Below are 19,564 nucleotides of genomic sequence, written 5' to 3' on the forward strand. Positions count from 1 at the left end.
TTGGAATTGAAATTCTTTCAGCCTTATATGAGCTGGACAGCCAAAAACCTTAGCAGTTGCCAAGCCTTGTGGGGTGTCACAAAATATTTTCATAATTTAGTATTCGGTAAGACTCGGGGGAATGTGGATTTCTAGAGCCCTTTATATAATACCTTCCTGGTATTCTGCTCCATAAATTGCTTCTTCTGCTTCCCTGAATTTTAATCTTGCTCTCCTCAACTTTTATTGCCATCCTATGTTGGATTCTCTCACCCTAGATGATAGTCTGAAAGTGACTTCTGCTAGAAAACCTTATTTGCTTACCTTTGCTCATGATAACAATTTTGTGCTACCTGTTATTTACTTTCTAAATATAGTTGTTTCATATATTTTGTCCAGGTTTGTTTCTAGGGGGCTAGAAACTAATTATTCTATTAGTGGAATAATGAAATGAGTACTTACATGCTCATCAGTCAGCTTCAACAGTTTTTGGTCTTTTTCCATTAGAGTATATTTATGAACATCCAAGAAATCATTATTTTATTTCACCCAGAATGCTCTCATTATTATGGGCATATCAGTAAAAATATTGCAGTGGTGTGGCTCAGTGATAGAGCACATGCTTAATATGTGTGAAACTCTGAATTCAACCTCTAGGAACCCCTTGCTTCTCCAGTTGCATTGTCTGCAACTATGAATGTAAGATATGGGAAAAGAGATAATTCTGAGCCTTTCTAGAACTATGGTTAGAGAAGCAAAGCCTCTTAGTCCCAGAGTTCACCGAGGATTGCCAGAACCCCCTATATCAAGCACATTCTAGAATGAAAACCTACAATGGGATTCATCCTCATTGCTATATTTAAACTTATGCCTACTATCATTTGTAGACATTAGCTACATACTCAGGCTTAAGAGAGATGAAATAACTAATGAAAATAAATATTTAAAGTTAATGGCAATGTAAAGTGACAAATGACAAGTGAATGAATATTATGAAAAGTTATAATAGTAGTTCAGGGGAAAGTGCTCACTTATTAGGGGAAGCTTTCTTTAAACTTTATTTAAACTATATGCCTAAAGGAAAAGATAGGCCATAGATAAGTTACGTTAAACAATGAATAATTAACTATATTCTTGAAGTTCCTGTATCCCTGCACCCAAAATCCATCAGTTTATTTGCCACATTATTTTCTTTATCTTGTACTTAGAGTATTTGAGATCTTTTACAAAAAAGAACTTGTTGAATTGTATAGTAACAATTTTCTGTATCATCTAGTGTAATTCCCAAAGCATATTTAACATTTGAGAGAACTGTGGTTTGGTTTGCAGTTTTTTTTTTTTTTTTTTTTAAATCAGTTTAATGGGAACTTATTCCCTTTTCCAAGGATATGATAGTAAATTTGAATAGTAATTGATATCCCATTAAAGCATTTCAGTTTTTATTGCCCTTTATTGACATGAATGTCTTGTGTCATTCATTAGAATAGAAAGGTGGAAAATGCTACTTTTAATTTATATAAAATATATTAGTAAAATAAATCTCTCAAACAAGTGTTCTTGATCAAAAGCAAGTCTCAGATTGAGTCATGTATTAAATGTAAGCAATCACAAACTTGACTCTTCCTGACAACTTTATTAAGAGTATTTGTTTACAAATACTTGAAAATGTAAAGTGTTGACAAAGATAGCTTCTTTAATAGGGATAAACTCTTATTACCAACAGCAGTGTACTTATATTACAATAACTTGCTTATTTGTATTAATAGTTGTTCATTTAAATAAAGTTAATATTATAACATTAAAGCTTATTTACTGTATGTTAAATATAAAAGTGGAATTTTATGAAATATTCTCTGGAGAGACTTCTATGCCAAGTGGTAAGGGCAACCTAGTCTCTAGATATGTTTTACTTCATAAACTGAATTTTAACAAATCTTGGATAAATCATGTTTTTTGAATTAAGATTGTTGGACTTTTGCAGAAATCTGACACTCAACAGTTTCTGATATTCGCCCACTTTAATTAACTGAAACTAAATTAACATTATTATATTTCATGTATCAAAATTAATGGCAGTTTTCCATGATTAAACTTTAAAGTATATTCAAAAATTTCTTTGTTTATTTTTATGAATAACCTAATTGTCTGCAGAGGCTTTATGAACTTCCACAATTTAAAATGTTAAGGAAACAGTCACATAGTTGATCTGACGTTACATTGAGAGAAAAAAAAATCAAAAATGCTTAAATGGTAACTTCTCATCATTTCCTTTATTCATTGGCTATTTTATTTGAAGAACTATTTATCAAAAACTCAAGGAAGGGCTGGGGATGTGGCTCAAGCGGCAGCGCGCTCGCCTGGCATGCGTGCAACCCGGGTTCGATCCTCAGCACCACATACAAAAATGTTGTGTCCGCCGAAAACTAAAAAAATAAATATTAAAATTCTCTCTCTCTCTCTAAAACAAAAAACAAAAACAAACAAACAAACAAAAAAAACAAAACTCGAGGAAGAGGCTAAGGCTTACTCCAGTTAAAATTTAGAATGGATATTCTTTTGTATGCAATGAACAATCCTTTCAACTTTTTTTTTTTTTCCTATTATTAGTTTCTTGATCCTCAGGTTACCAGCTCTCCTGGATTGCCACCCCCACGACCCATTTGCAAGAAGTTCATTTGGTTTCCTTTGAAATTTCTGTCTCTTGTATCACAAGTTCCACCATAATTTGCAGGGGGAAAGCACCTGATTGAACTATCCAGTACTGAACTGGGAATGATTGAGCTCTTCAGCTAGTTACACAGATTTTTAGTTTTGTTGGCCCTATTCAGTCTTCAGTGGATAGAACTTTAGGACATTGTTGAGTCATTATATTGAAATTAAGCCCTTTTTCCTATCCCTTAATTCATTCAGCTGTTTTTCTCTTTTTGTTAATATGTGATTGTGTTTCAAGGTCAAGAATCTGCACATTAATTCAGAATTTTGATTTAAAAAATAGACAATTTATTAGTTTCAATATAAACATAGCTCTTAAACTTTCAAGTTCTATGTAAAATTATTATATTTATAAATCTATCAAATTTTAATAATTACTTTTAGAGAGAACTTTTACAACTTAAATTCTCTTAAGTATGTTAAGCTATGCTGTACAAATTTTATTTATTGTATTTCTTTATAGTCCTTCATTGTCTGACTAGCAAGCTTTTTAACTTTTCATTTGTAGTTTTTTTTTTTTGCTAAAGCATGGAATGCATTAGGTAAAAAGTTTCATTCTGCAAAATTGCATGTTAAAACCAGTTTGTGGGAAAATAACTGGAGATTACTGAAAACATTTTAAAACTGAATTAGAATATTCACAATAACAATCCTAATAAACATTCAAAGATAGTGTTTTAAATATAGGACTTAAAAGAGCAAAGAACACTTTATGAGTAAAGAAATTTAAGGAAAGAATTGAGCTATTAAATTATAGTGATAATGGCAAAATGTACAAATATAAACATTTGAGCTAAGAGGAAGAGAGTACTAAGTTCACTTGCATCTTTTGTTTCTCGGTGTATTTTGCTTTTAGTTGGTGGTGCAAAGCATTAGCAAGATAGGAGAAACTCTCTTAAGGAAGTCTGTGAAATTGGTAGTGAAACTTTGCAGATTTAGATGAGAGGATTCATCTAATATATTTAGATGTCTTATAGGATTTTTCTTTTCCATGTAGTTTTAACAAGACACTTAGAAATTTCATTTTTTTATTTAAATAGATAGAAATTGATTTCCTGCTACTGTTTTTCTGTTCATCATATTCTTTTTCCCCAGTTTAGCTTTTCAATTCAGATTCAACTCAGAATTGTAGAGTCAAGTGTTGTGTTTCATTTTTTTTCCCTCTAAATTTGTCTACTGTAAGACTTGTTGACTGGGTTCTGTTTCATTAATACAAATTAGCAAAAATTTTGTTATAACACATTCAAAAAGTCACTAGCTGGCTATTCCTTTGGGACTTGTAGGAATATTTTGAATTGTTTTATTCTATTCATCAAAGGATGTGTACATAGCACTCGTAATGTATTTGTCTCTTTTTAATGGGCAGATATATTTAATCCTCTCATAATAGTTTAAATACAAAGTGTAACTTAGAACTAAATTTTCTTTTGAAAGTTTAGGTTTTTGTTTTGATATCCATCTTCCTTTCCTTTAAATTTTAGCTCTGCAGAATTTACACCATAATGTTGATTGTGGATGTGGTAGTTATCAGATATCAAATTTTTTTTGGTTTCACCAGACAATTTATAATTTTTAGTGATAAAAGCTAAGGTAACTAAGAATATCAAAGCTTTTTAGTTTTTAAAGTGCATGATTGGAATAAAAAATAAAATGAATAATTATTAATATTTAATAAACCAAAATGTCACAAAACATTCTCATTCCGCTTATAGAAGGGTCATACACTCAGCATTCATCAGTAATCTGGAATAGCTAAGACCCAAGAAATGAGGCCTCAAAGAGGACACGAAGCAGCAGAATAAATATATTTATCCCATAAATGAGGTGCTCCTCATCATTTGCACTGCAGATAGCATGGATTATATTTTTCCAGTGTGCAATTCATAGTTTGTTAAGGGAAAAAAAAATTCAGATAATATCAAGTATACTATAAATATGATGAGAACAACAAATGAGGTGTAACTTAGTGGTAGAATACTTGCCTAGTATGTGGTAGGCCCTGGGTTTGATTCCCAGCACTGTCCCCTCCCCGCAAAAAGGGTCATCCATTTCACTTTAGCTATTTGTTCCCTTGATTACATAGTTTGACCTTATCCCCCTCAACAACATTAGCTCTAATTATATATATTTTAAACATTTCATTTGCTCTAAAATTCCCACTCTAATAATTCCTCTGTCTCGTGGAGACAGCCAGTCTGTTTTCACTATCTTCATACCCTTCATGTTTGTGTGCTTCACTCCTTGATTAAGTGACTTTTATGCTGGGAATTGTGTAGCATACAGAGATGATTTTGTATATTGATTGTATCAGAAGGGTTTTAAGATACTTTGCAAGGACACAGCCATGACTTTGTAGCAAGAAGAAAAAACCAGGATGACAGTTTCAACCAATGGAGCTGGAAACTGGTTATCCACATGTAGAAGAATGAGACTAGATCCTTCTCTCTCATCCTGCACAAAAATCAACTCAAATTGGATTAAAGACCTAGGAATTAGAACTGAAACTATGCAACTCCTAGAAGAAAATGTAGATTCAACATTCTAACATAAGAGGCACAGTCAACAACTTCCTCAATAGGATTTCTAAATCTCAGTAAATGATAACAAGAATTATTGAATAGAATAACATAAAGTTTAAAACCACCTGCACAGAAAAGGAAACATTTAAGAATGTGTAGAGAGAATCTACAGAATGAAGGAAAATATTTGTTAGCTATTCTTCTGACAAGATTAATATCCAGAATATATAAAGAATTCAAAAAACAACATACAAAAACTGAATATTCTAATTAACAAGTGAGCAGTTTAAACAGACACTTCTCAAAAGAAGAAATAGCAAATGTCCAACAAATATGAAAAAATTTTTCAACATCTTTAGTAGTCAGGGAAATGCAAATTAAAACTATACTAAGATTTCATCTCACTCCAATTAGAATGGCAGCCATCAAAATACAAGAATAATAAATGCTGGAGAAAAAGGAACACTTTTACACTGTTAAGATTGTGAATTAGTTCAAGCCATGTGGAAATAGTATAGAGTTTCCCCAAAAGACTAGGAATGGAACCACCATTCCTTTACCACTCCTCAGTATGTATCCTAAAGAAATAGTTATCATACTATAGTGATACATGCATACCTGTGTTTAGAACAGCATAATTCACAATAGCCAAACTATAGAACCAACCTCAGTGTCTGTCAGTGAATGAATGGATAAAGAAAATGTGGTATATGTACACAATAGAGTTTTATTCAGTCATAAAGAGAAGGAATGAAATTATATCATTTGCAGGAAAATGGATGGATCTTGAGAACATTATGTTCAGTGAAACAAGCCATACTCACAAAGTCAAAGTTTGTAAGTTTTCTCTCATATGTATAAGCAAGGTTCTCTTCAAAATTGAAGAGAGACCAGTGGAATACAGAAAGTTACCAGGAGGAAGGTGGAGGGGAGGGATGGGGGGAAACTGGTAAACACTATTGACCAAATTATGTCGTTGAATCATGTGCATATACAAATCTGTAGCAATGAATCCCACCACAATGTATAATTATAATGGAACAATAAAAAATATGGGAAAAAAAAATACAAGGGTGACAAAATAAAATGGAGTCAAGAACATGACTTTAAGAAACATACATACCAGGATTTCAATATGGTGGGGTAGAGGAGGTTGCTTTCCTGGCTGCTCTATGGCATGAAAGCAAGAAAGAAGAGATGCAGCTTCTCAGAAAGTAAGGTACTAGAAACTTTCAAGGACACTGTAAGTCCACAAGATAAAAACTCTACTGCCTCACATCCATACTGTTAGATGGGTAAACACACAAACAGCATGAAAAAGCAAGGGAGCAAATAGCCTCAAACAAATGAAGGTACTCCAATAATTGAATCCATCAACACCACAGTGGAAGAAATATCAGAGACAGAGTTAGAAATGTATATCTGTGAGGTAAAGGATTATATAAGGAGTGAAATCAGAGAGACAATACAGGAAGTGAAATATCACTTTAATAAAGAGATTCTGAAGAAAAAAGAAATACTCAAAATGAAGAAAAATTAAATTAAAAATTTAGTTGAAAGCATCAACACAGACTATACTTGGAAGACAAGAGTTTTAGACAATGAAGACTATAAATATTTAATCCTTGATGCCACCCACTTTCTGGGAGGAGAGTTGATTAACTGAGTCCAACAATTTGAATGCTAATCTCATCCAGATACACCCTCACAGACACATGTCCATAAATAAGGTTTAATCTGAGCACTCTATGGCCAAATTGACACATAAAATTAATTTGTCAACTATGCACCCATGCACATCTCTTTAAGCCATACTGATCCCCAAATAATTACAATAACAAGGTCCTTCTGTGAAACAACTATTCTGCCTATAACCAAAAACATGCTTTATCTCTTTTTCGAAAGAAAGTCCCTAATGATGTTTATTCCTCTCCTTCATTTTTCCTAAAAACTTAGTAATACTTAAATGCCATGACATGGAAATAAATCATGTCACATGATAAGAGAATAAAGAAAGAAAAAATATATATGCCACAAACATGTTCATAGCAAAATAAAGAAATACACATGAAAAAAATATATATATATAAAATATTGAAAATAAAGTTGACCATGGAGAAAAGATGTGAAGAAACTATGAACAGAACTTCTGAGAAATACAGATTAACCTGAAAAAAAAAAAAAAACAAATTTAAGATTTATTAGGTAGATGAAAGCTCAGAGATACAAACCAAACAAATGCACAACTTTTTTCAATGAAATAATAAAATTTCCCAAACCTAAAGAATAAAATGGAAAATCAAATCCAGGAGTCTTATGAGATACCAAATACACAAAATTACAACAGACTTAACCAAAGGCACATTATAATGAAAATGCCTAAATACAAATAAGGATAGAATTTTAAAGTCTGCCAGAGAAAAACAACAGGTAACATTTAGAGGCAAACCATTCTGGATCTTGGCTGATTTCTCAACTCAGACCCTCAAAACTAGGAGGTCTTGGAATAACATTTACCAAGCTCTGAAAGAAAATGGATGATGGTCAAGAATACTATACATGGCAAAATTAAACTTCAGAATTGACAAAGAAATAAAAACCTTCCTTGATAAACAAAAGGTAGAAGAATTCAAGACTAGAAAGCCTGCACTATAAAACTATATTTCAAAAAGAATAAATTAAAAATAAAATGCAGTGAAGTGGGGAACTAAACTAAAAGAACAATGAGTGACTTAACGAAGAAACTAATTCAAATTAAAAACCCACAATTAAATAAAAATAATAATAATATCAAGTGTAAATGGCCTGACCTCATTCATCAAAAGACATAGACTAGCAGATAGGATTAAAAAACAAGACCCAACAATATGCTGTCTCCAAGAGACTCCTTACTATGCTAGAACTTCATAGATTGAAGGTAACAAGATGGGGAAAAAAAACATCGCATTCACATGGACCACATAAACAAGCTAGGGATTTCTATCCTCATATCAGATAAAGTGGACTTTAAGCCAAAGTCAAAAGGGACAAAGAAGGACATTTCATACTGCTTAAGGGATTTATACATCAATAAGACATAACAGTCATAAATATGCCCCAAACAATAAAGCATCACAGTAATACTGAATGACTTTAATACATGTCTCACCACTGCATAGTTCCTCCAAACAAAAACTAAATAAAGAAGTTATGGAACTAGAAAATACAATTAATACTTTAGACTTAATAGACATATATAGAATATTTCATCTATCAAGGACTGAATACACCTTTTTTTTCAGCAGCACATGGATCCTTTTGTAAAATAGACCATATCTTAGGCCACAAAGCAACTCCTCGCAAATACAAAAAAATAAAGATAATTCCTTGCATTCTGTCATATCAGAATGGAATAAAATTAGAAATCAATGATAAAATAAAAAATAGAATCTACTCTAACACCTGGAGACTAATATGTTATTTAATGAAGAACAGATAGCAGAAGAAATCAAGGATGAAATTTAAAAATACTTACAAGTATGTTAGAGTAGTAATACAACATATCAAAACCTCTGGGACGCTATGAAGGTGGTTCTAGGGGAAGTACATTGCATTGAGATCATTCATTAAAAGAATAGAAAATCAACAAGTAAATAACCTAACATTACATCCCAAAGCCCTAGAAAAAAACAAAAAATCAACACCAAAAGCAGTAGAAGACAGAAAATAATTAAAATCAATGAAATTGAAACAAAAGAAACAATGCAAAAAGTCAACAAATCAAAAAGTTGGTTCTTTGAAAACATAAAATTGATAACAGAAGGAGGGAGAAAACACAGATTACTAAATCATGAAAAAGGAAACATCGTGATGGTCACTACTGAAATACAGGTGAAAATCAAACTATTTTGAAAATTTATACTCTAATAAAATAGAAAGTCTTGAAGACATTGACCTTCCCGAATTGAATCAGGAGGACATAGAAAATTCAAGCAGATCAATTTCAAGCAATGGAGTTGAAGATGTCATCAAAGGCCTACCAACAAGAGATTGGAGTGTTGCTTTTACAAGTCAATATTGTCATCAGGCTGCAAGAAATTGGGGAAAAGGCATAAAATAGATTCTCTTTCACAGCCATCAGAAGGAACAAACCATATCCTGTAAAAATATAACAGAGTAAAGATAACAACTACTTAAAAAAAAAAAAAAAAAGGCCTATCTTCAAAGGAAAGCCCAGGACCAGATGGATTCTCAGCTGAGTTCTACCAGACCTTCAAGAAGAATTCACAGCAATCCTCCTCAAATTATTATATGAAATAGAAAAGGCAGGAATCCTTTCAAACTCATTCTATGAAGCTAGTATCCTGATTCCAAAACCAGACGAAGACATCCAGAAAATTTTCAGACCAATACCCCTGATGAACATAGGTACAAAATTTCTTAGTAAAAATTCTGGCAAATCGCATATAAAAACATATGTAAAAGATAGTGCACCATGATCGAGTGCAGTTCATCTCAGAGATGCAAGGTTGGTTCACCAGACAAAAATCTACAAACAGTTCTTCACATCAATAGACTTAAAGACAAGAATCACATTATTATCTCAATAGATGCAGAAAAGGCATTGGACAAAATACAGCATCCATTCATGTTCAAAACACCAGAAAAACTAGGGATAATAGGAACATACCTCAACATTTTAAAAACTATATATGCTAAAGCTAAGGCCAGCATCATTCTGAATGGAGAAAAATAGTAAGCATTCCCTCTAAAAACTGGAACAAGACAGAGATGCCCTCATTCATGACTTGTATTGAACATAGTCCTGGAAACTAGCCAGAGAAATTAGGAGAAAGAAATTAAAGGGATATGAACAGGAAAAGAAGAACTCAAACTATCCCTGTTTGCTAATGACATGATTCTATATTTAGAAGTCAAAATACAAACAAAACTCCACCAGAAAACTTCTAGAACTCATAAATGAGTTCAGCAAAGTAGCAGGATATAAAATTAACACCCATAAATCAATTGTGTTCCTATATATCAGTGATGAATCAACTGAAAGAGAAATTAGGGGAAATGGTCCCATTCGCAATAGCCTCAAAAAATATATATATAAAATAAAATACTTAGGAGTCAAGCTAACAAAAGTGGTAAAAGACCTCTACAATGAGAATTACAGAATACTAAAGAAAGAAATTGAAGAAGACCTAAAAAGCAGAGTTAATTTTGTCAAAATGGACATATTACCAAAAGTGTTATACAGATTTAATGCAATTCCTATTAAGGTTCCATCCAATGACATTCTTCACAGAAATAAAAAAGGCAGCCATGAAATTCATTTGGAAAAATAAGAGACCCAGAATATCCAAAGAAATCCTCAGCAAGAAAAGTGAAGCAGGAGGCATCACAATACCAGACCTTAAATTATACTACAGAGCTATAGTACAAAAACAGCATGGTATTGGCACCAAAAAAGTCTTGGAGAATAATGGTATGGAATAAAAAACACAGAGACAAACCCACATAAATACAGTTATACTTGACAAAGGCTCCACAAACATGCATTGGAGAAAAGAGAGTCTCTTCAACAAATGGGAAAACTGGAAATTCATATGTAATAAAATGAAATTAGGCCCCTACCTCTCACCCTGCACACTTTTACTCTTGTTACAGACAGCATCAAATGTAATTAGATATGATTCCTCCTCTGGAGGAACATGCAGCAGGTAAGTCAGAAATTTATACCAATAGTTACAGTACTGGCATAATTTAACAGATGTAATAATAAGATTAAACAAAATGCTGTAGAATACAGGGAAATATGGTTTGGGTGGAGGTCAAGTTTTCATAGTGAGGTGGCAGAATTGTATGGGTTTCTTTTCTCCTTTGTAATGAAATATACATGACATAAAGTTTATCCTTTTTAAAGCATGTGGTTCACTGACATCAAGTACATTTGCAGTGTTTTATGCAATCATTATCTAGTTCAAGAACTTCTGCATTACTCTAAACAGAAACCATGGACCTATTGAGGAATTACTCCCTATTTCTACTTTGAGTGTTTGTGAGCATGAATCTATTTTCTGTCTTTATGAATTTACCTATTCTGGTTATAACAAGTAAATAGAATCACACACTATATAGCCTTTTGTTTCTTGTTTCTTTAATTTAGCATAATGTTTTCAGGGTACATTCATGTTTTTGCATGTATCAATAATTCATTCCCTCATGGCAGTAATCTTTTGTGTGGATATACCACCTTGTATTTATCCATTATGTTTATTTATTTTTCTGTTGGTGGACATTGAGGATGTTTCCGTCTTTTGGCTATTATGAATAGTGCTGCTATGAATGTTACTGTACAGTTTTTATTTGAACATTTTGTTTTGACCCTTGGGCATATACCTGAGTAGAATTGCTAGACCATATGGCAAGTTTAAAGTCAACATTTTTATTGTTTTTTTTAGTTATATGTGACAGTAGAATCCATTTTGACATAATAATAAAAGCATGGAATATATCATGTTCTAGTTCAGACCTCTCTCTCCCCTTCCCATTTTGAGGAACCAACAGACTGTTTTCCCACAAGCATTGTAAGAGGGTTCCAGTTTCTCTAAACCATTACTACTTCTTGCCATTTTCCGTTTCTTTTTATGGCCATCCCAATGGATGTGAAGTAGTATCTCAGTAGGATTTTGATTTATATTTACCCAGTGACGTTGATTATATTTTCCTTTGCTTATTGGCCATTTGATATGTTCCCTAGACTTCTAGGGAAGTCATCTCTTCATGTTTAATTGGAATGTTTATCTTTTTCCTTTCTTCTCTTTCTTGATAGTATATTTTGTACACACATTTAATTTTGATGAAGTCCAATTATATCTATTTTCTTTTTGTTTCTTATGCTTTTGGTGTTACAAGCAATTGCCAAATCCAAGACCATGTTTATTTACCCATATAAGAAAGAAAGAACACTGTAAATGGCATCCTACAATGTTCAGTTTTATTTTCATTAATTACAGAGTATTTTCTAATTTCCCTTTTAGTTTCTTCTTCAATCCATTGGTTACTATCTTCACGGAATATCTTTTTCTATCCTTTGACTATTTATGTCTTTGGATCTAAAGTGAGTTCTTTTAGACAACTTATATTTGTAATCATTTTTTTAAAAAAACATATTCTGACAGTCTTTGTCTTTTAATTGGAACCTTTAATCCATTTAAATATAAAGTTACTACTGATAGGGAAAGATGTCAGCCACTCTTCTATTTGTTTTCCTTATTATCTATTGTTTTTGTTCTGGGTTCCTCCATGGCTGCTTTCTTTTTGATTTTTTTGCAGTACTACATGTTTTGTCCTTTCTCGTATCCTTTACAGTGTTTGTTTTTTTGTTTGTTTTTATTACCTTGGGTATTACAATTAACATCTTACATCTACCCAAGCCTAGTTTGAGTTAATATCAATTTATCTTTAATAGTATAGCAAAACTACGTTCCTGGTATACCTCCATGCCTCCTCTTTTTGATTGTTATTGTCAAATTTCATCTTTTGCATTGTGTGATTATTAACAGATTTATAATTTTTGTTTTATGCATTTGTTAAATCACATAGGGAAAAAGGGTCATAGAGGACCAAATATATAATACTACCAGCTTTTATAGTGGTCTTTGTAGTTAACATTTTTCAGTAGTCTTATATTTTCACATGGCTTTTCAGTTATTGTCTCTTGTCCTTTCACTTTAGTCTGAAGGACTTTCTTCAGCATTTCCTGTTGTTCAAGTCTACTTTTGTCAAATTCCCTCAACTTTTTTATCTGGAAATAAACTTTTTTATCTGGAATCTCTTAGTTTCGTCTTTATTTTTGAAGAATACAATTCTTCGTCATTTTTTTCTTTCTTTGCTTCTGGTCTCCCAAGTACTTGATGAAAAATTGGCTGGTAGTCTAAAGGAGAATCCCTTCTATGTGAAGAGTTACCTCTGTTGCTGCTGTTGTTGATAGACCTTTATTTTATTTATTTTTATGCAGTGCCTCACATATGCCAGGCAAGTGCACTGCCGCTGACCCACAGCCCCAGCCCGTTTTTATCTTTTGACAGTCAAATATAATGTGTCTCACTGCGGATCTTTTCAAATTTATTGTATATCTAATTTTTCTATATCTCAGACTACATAGTTTATAAAACCACTCATGTAGGGCTGGGGATGTGGCTCAAGCGATAGCGCGCTCGCCTAGCATGCGTGCGTGCGGCCCGGGTTCGATCCTCAGCACAAACAAAGATGTTATGTCCTCCGAAAACTAAGAAATAAATATTAAAAAATTCTCTTTCTCTCTCTCTCTCTCTCTCTCTCTCTTTCTTTAAAAAAAAAAAACACTCATGTAGAATAGTTACAAACTATTAACTTGGTGTTTTGTTTTGTTTGCAGCACTGGGGATTGAACCCAGGGCCTCACGCATACTAAGCAATAGGCAAACACTCTACCAATGAGCTATATTCCCAGCCCTTTTAATTTTATTTTGAGACAGTCTCACTAAGTTGCTCAGACTGACAATTTGTAATCCTCCTCCAGCCTCCTCAGTGACTGGGATTACAGAGCAGTTTGTTTTCCAGTGCAATTTGTTGAGTTTTACTGGACAAAAGTCTAACAACAACAATGTTCAGTTATTTGATTTAGTATGCTGTGTCATTCAGCCTAAACTAAATCCCTATCACAGAGTTTAAAAACAACATGGTGTACAGAATAGCAGATCTTAAATCTTCTACCCATAAGGAATACAAATCCTTTATTCTTATATTTTGACCAAAGTAAGTTATGGGGCCATCCCTAATTTTAAGTAGGCAAGTAACCACCATATTTGTTTGTGCCCAAATGTAGAAACATAACTGTCTTCTAATTAGTCTACAATCTCCACTCCCTCTCCTATTTCATCCCCATCTATTCTTCAGCATTTATCTCATTATTTATTTGTGTAAACAAAGGTTATCACATTTCTTTCCTTAACTATAATTTTCATTTGCTTAGAACCTAGTACTGAACCCAAAAGCTCAATTGTCAGCTCTGTGACTATAAAGTTCTCAGTGTTTTTAAGTTTTAGTTTTTTCTCTTGTTAGAAAAAAAAAATTCAAATATTAGAATAATAAAGCTTATCTCAAAAGATTATAAATGGTTGAGATAATGTGTCTAGAACATTTTGTACACTGTTTCATGCATAGTAAATGCTTCAGTTATTACTATTTTCCTAGCCTTTAGTGCCTTTCATAATCTGGCTTCAACTTATCCTTTCATCTTCAGTTTTGTCTTCATCTTCTTTGGCTCTCTTATAACCATTTGATGGCTATACTTTATCAAATTATTGATAAACTATAAGTAATAGTATTTTTATTGTGTGTGTTTTTGTTTATAATTTTTTTTTTTTTTTTTTTTTTGGTATCAGGGATTGAACCCCGGAGGCATTTAACCACTGAACCATATTCTCAGCTCTTTTATTATTTTTATTTTGAGACAAGAGTCTCAACGTTCCTTAGGGCCTTCCTTGCTAAGTTGCTGAAGCTGGCTTTGAACTTATGATTCTCCTGCTTCAGCTTCCCAAGCTGCTGGTATTATAGGCTCACACCACTGCACCCAGATGCTAATGTTGTTGTTATTATTTAGTTGTAGTTGAACACAATACCTTTATTTTATTCATTTTTATATGGTGCTGAGAATCGAACCCAGTGCCTCATAAGTGCCAGGTGTGCCCTCTATCACTGAGCCACAACCCCAATTCCTGTTAATGTTGTTTTTGATTTTGCTGTATTTTAATTTGTTTAGAAGAGAGAATGGAATTTTTTCTGTGAAATTTCCCACTGATTTTATGAGAAATCAGGATTTATTTAAAATTTTTTCAGAATTCTTATAATACTTCACTATAATAGAGGAAAGTATTTATATAAAGAAAAATAGGCTTTCCTATTTTAAGATAGGTAGTGAGGTAATTTCCTCTTGAAAATCAACAGAACAAAAATTTGAAATATTTTTATCTTTAACAACATTTAGAGGTCATTAAAGGTAGTCATTGACCTAAAAATTGGAAAAAAAAGAGTAAATGACTTAGGAAGAGTTAATTAAACCTGAGGGCTTAAACCTGTAGGATACAAAAATCACTTTGATTCATTCATATACTCAAAAAAGCTCAGGAGTTAGATGGACTAGTAAGTACCACAGACATATTGCTTTTAAAATCCAGATATGGATAAGGACCCTTTGTTTTCATCTCGTGGTGACAGGAAGTACATTGTCTGGTTGAACCAGAGGAATTCCAAACAGAGTGGGGTAACTGTGAGGCACTGAACTAAAGATCAGGATTAAGTGAAACTTGTCATACTGAATAGTAGTTCATTAAGCCTCCCTTCCCTGCTTGGCTCCAGATGTCTGTCTTTCATGCCTAAATATCTTAGGCACAATTGAGAGCTCTTTCCTATACAAATTGAACTACTCCAGAAAAGCTACTTAACAACTAACTAGTATTTGAAGACATCAGCAAAAAAGCCAGCTGGACATTACCCTGAAGCCCATAGTTGGCAAGCCCGGCCTATACATATATATACAGCATTATTGTTAGCTTTTTAATGTTGACCCTTTAAATAGGAGCAACCAACCAAAAATTGTTAGCTATCTTAGGAAATTTTCTAATATAGAAGAAGGATACATAACAGAAAGCTGGGGGTTGGGGCATTTTAAAGGAGCACACAATGCAGGAAACAAAAATACTTAAAGGAAATGAAAATCAATTACCTCAGACAGTATTGCTTCATGAAACAAAACATGATGCCCTAAGAAGAAAAAGGAGAGAGCAACTAAGAAAGTTTGTGGGATGAAAAGAAAAGCATGACACAGTTGAAAGGCTATCTCTGGACATAGAATATAGAACAAAATAGAGAAAGAGGTTGATAAGAGGCTCAGTATCTAATTGAACAAGAGTTCCAGAAAGAGATAACAGGAAACAAAGAACCCTATTAATATATTAAGGAAACAAAATATGTAAATTTTGTAGACCTAAAGACATCATTGGTTTGAACAGGTCAAGTGCCCAGCACAGTGATATAAATTCACATACTTGTGTAAAGTACATCATTCTGAAAATTCAGAACGGATAATAAAACGATTGTAAGAACTTTGAGATAGGAAGAGGGGGAAAAAGGGTGAAGTCTATGAATATGAATATCATTGAGGGCTAGGGTGGATCCCTAACACTATAAAAAGATGGGTGTGTGTGAGATTGAATCCCATATCCACTCATGAGAATATAAGACACTGCAACAAAACCTTTTAAATGAGGAGGGAAATATATTGTTACAAAATTTGTAAAAATATGCACCAGAAAGAAAAATATAATGAAAACCCATATATTCATCTCCCAGAGTCATTAGCCTTACCCTTTCCTCTAAGCATACTTAAAAAGTTTTAAAGCAAATTCCAGATACTTTATCATTCAATACTTACTACTTAATTTTATCTGTAACAGATATTTTAAAGAAACAAAATCACACTGTTACTAATCTAAAAATATAGGAATTTATTAATATCAAATATTTAGTTTTTGTTTTGTTTTCTCCATTTTAACTCAAAGCTGTCTTTAGGAGTTGGCTTATTCTAATAAGAATCTCCTGCATTTAGTAGATATATCTTAAATTTCCACTGAAAAGACTACCACTATGTGTATGTATATATATATATATTTTTTTTTTTCTTTTTCACAAGCCTTCTAGCAATATTTGAATTTTAAGTACTGTCTCTGTACTACTTTGAAAAATACAAATTAACTCCATAACCAGTTATACTTAGAGAATGTCTCAGGAGATTTACCAGAGTATATGATTAGCAGTTTAAATGTTACCCATGTATATTTTACAGACTTTCATGTTGATCAAATATTAGTTGAACATGAACTCGTGTAGCTAACTTAATTGGCTCAGCCATTCAGATATAGAAACAAATATTCCATGTTGTTGCAGTAGCAGGACAAGATGGCAAAAAGCCACCACCAAACATGTGAAAAATAGTCCAGAAATAAAAAGTAAGCAAGCAAAGTTTCTGAGCAACAGAATTTTCACAAAGCCAGGAACCTTAAAAGCCATTGGGTCTGTTCAACTTTTGCATGTAATTTTAAATAGTACCAGGATTGTAGGTGAGTGGAAAGGAAGAGAGGTGATGTCAGCAGGCTAATTATTGCCCAAATTGATAGCCAACAGTAGGAAAAGGGACAGATTATATTAAATCCTAACTCAGGCATTGAGGAAGAAAAGTAGTGTAGTGAATAATAGCCTGCTCTTATGCCACATGGAAATAAAGAATCCAAATCAACTCATGTAGTCCTTTTGAGGGGGGTTATGTGGCAGCTCAATTATGTTGGTGTTGACCTAGCCACTATAGTGCAGCCATTTAACACCCATGGATTTTTTTAAAGTTTAGATATTTTGCTTTTTATTATTACCAAATAATTTTTGAAACATCTAATTATATTCCTGAATCTGACTTAGTTCTAATATAACCAAAGAACAGGAATGAAAAATGAAGTGTGGAGTAAGATTAGATGAAGTAACAATGTGGACCTCTTGGAACATTTACTATATATGGAATAATACATTTCTTCCATTGTTTTCCAATCCACAGAGTTTCCTTAGTCATTTTAAACAAAATGTCTGTTGGTTCTCTTGAGACTTCATTTTTATTTTAAATGCCCCCCACACATAGAATCTCAACTTTCAGTTCTCCAATATAAGTTACATTGATCAAACTTACTTTTTTCCAATTAACAAATAGATATGTCTATTACAATAGAATTTATCTGTTTTTCATTTGAGAATCTAAAGGATAAACATCTGACTTTTAAGTTTAGTTATGTTTATTTAATTGGGTGTAAATTAGCCACAATATTTCTCTTTAACCCTGTGCTGTTTCTTTTAGAGGAAGTCCACAAATGAAGGGGACACCCCATTTTAAGGAAGAACACTGTGCTCCAGCATTAAATTTAGAGATGAGGAAAATATTGGATTTACAAGCACCCATCATGAGGTACAGTGCTTTGGTTAAATTTGGCATTTTGTAATGATAGTAGACAATGTAGTTGGTTAATAACATGATCAACAGGAAAATTGCTTGCATTTCTTATAATTCAAATGGAAATGCTTGATTAAGACATTTGAAGTTTTACAAATAGTACATTATTTTACTTGTGATAATAAAGCTCATAAATTGGGTAATTTTACTTTGGAATTTACATTTTTTGATAAGGTCTAGAATTGTTTGACTAAATAATATTATCCATGTCCCTCTAAAAGATAGTGATAAAAATCATTACGTAATCATAATTTAAGGTAAAGAGAAAGTGCCTTTGTTTTCAAAGCCTTCATATATTTCTAGGAAATTTAGAAGAAAATTAAGCTTTCTGATCCAAGTAAGAATAAAGATTCTATGACAAGGCAGCCAAAATACCAAAAATCTGTTTTTACACCAAAAATCTATTTTTACATCTATTGATGAAATAAGTGGTCTTATTTATAATTTGACATTATTTCTTAAAGTGCTTCATGGTTGACATTTTAGCTGCCACTTAGTTTAACTGCATATTGTTGCCATTGTGTAAATGTAAGAAACTGTTTTTAAATAATGTGCAGCTGTGAAAACAATGAGGATATTCTTTACTGAAAAAAACTTTCTAACTATATTAGTGAGTGACAAAAAACAATGTGAATATTATAATATATACTTTTAATATTAATATTATGATATATATAAGAGAAGATGGTAGTATTAGAATATTTATTGTTCTAGAAGAATACATAAGAAACTGGGGATGAGAACCAAGTAGCCTCAAGACAGGTTTGGGAAGATATTTTTACTGTTTACTTTGTAAAAATATTGAGCCATATGAATATAATATGAATGTATTGAACTATATAAATGTAATACCTATTTTTTGAAAGATCCTCTTGATTTACAATTTTAATGAAATGGCTTCTTTCACCATTTCTCTTATTAGAATAGAATGGCACTGGAACATATTACAGAAAAATCATGTGCAAGTTGTTAGCTATTGTCCGCCTTGCTTATTCCATCTTTTTTATATTCTCATAGAAAAGAATGCTGTTATTTTCTTAAATGTGGAAGTGTCACAAAATATTAGAATTCAGGATAATCATCACGTTCGTCAAAAGGTTACTCATCGCTTAAGACTTTATATATTTCAGCATTGAAATCCTTTTTAAGAATGTAACTTGATGCAGAACAGATTTTTTTGAGGGTCGGGATGATTACTGTTTTATTGCATTAGAAAAAACATTAGCAATGATGACTAATTTATTTCAGTACAGTTTACAAAAAAGAAAAGTGGT

General features: G+C 32.3%; 1 protein-coding gene across 4 annotated transcripts in view; it reads left to right on the forward strand.

Annotated features, from left to right (window-relative positions):
* The window catches only part of Ric1 (RIC1 homolog, RAB6A GEF complex partner 1), a 125,961-nt gene that overhangs the window by 53,379 nt on the left and 53,018 nt on the right, over nucleotides 1–19,564 (forward strand). For all 4 annotated transcript variants that reach the window (XM_046445809.2, XM_046445810.2, XM_046445808.2 and 1 more), the window contains one exon: nucleotides 18,138–18,245. In XM_046445809.2, coding sequence (XP_046301765.1) covers nucleotides 18,138–18,245 — 108 coding nt within the window. The remainder of the gene's footprint in view (nucleotides 1–18,137; nucleotides 18,246–19,564) is intronic.

This window comes from Marmota monax, unplaced genomic scaffold (assembly GCF_021218885.2).
Source record: "Marmota monax isolate L192 unplaced genomic scaffold, Marmota_monax_Labrador192_F-V1.1 WCK01_AAM20220418_F8-fsc00124, whole genome shotgun sequence".
Classification (NCBI taxonomy): Eukaryota; Metazoa; Chordata; class Mammalia; order Rodentia; family Sciuridae; genus Marmota; species Marmota monax.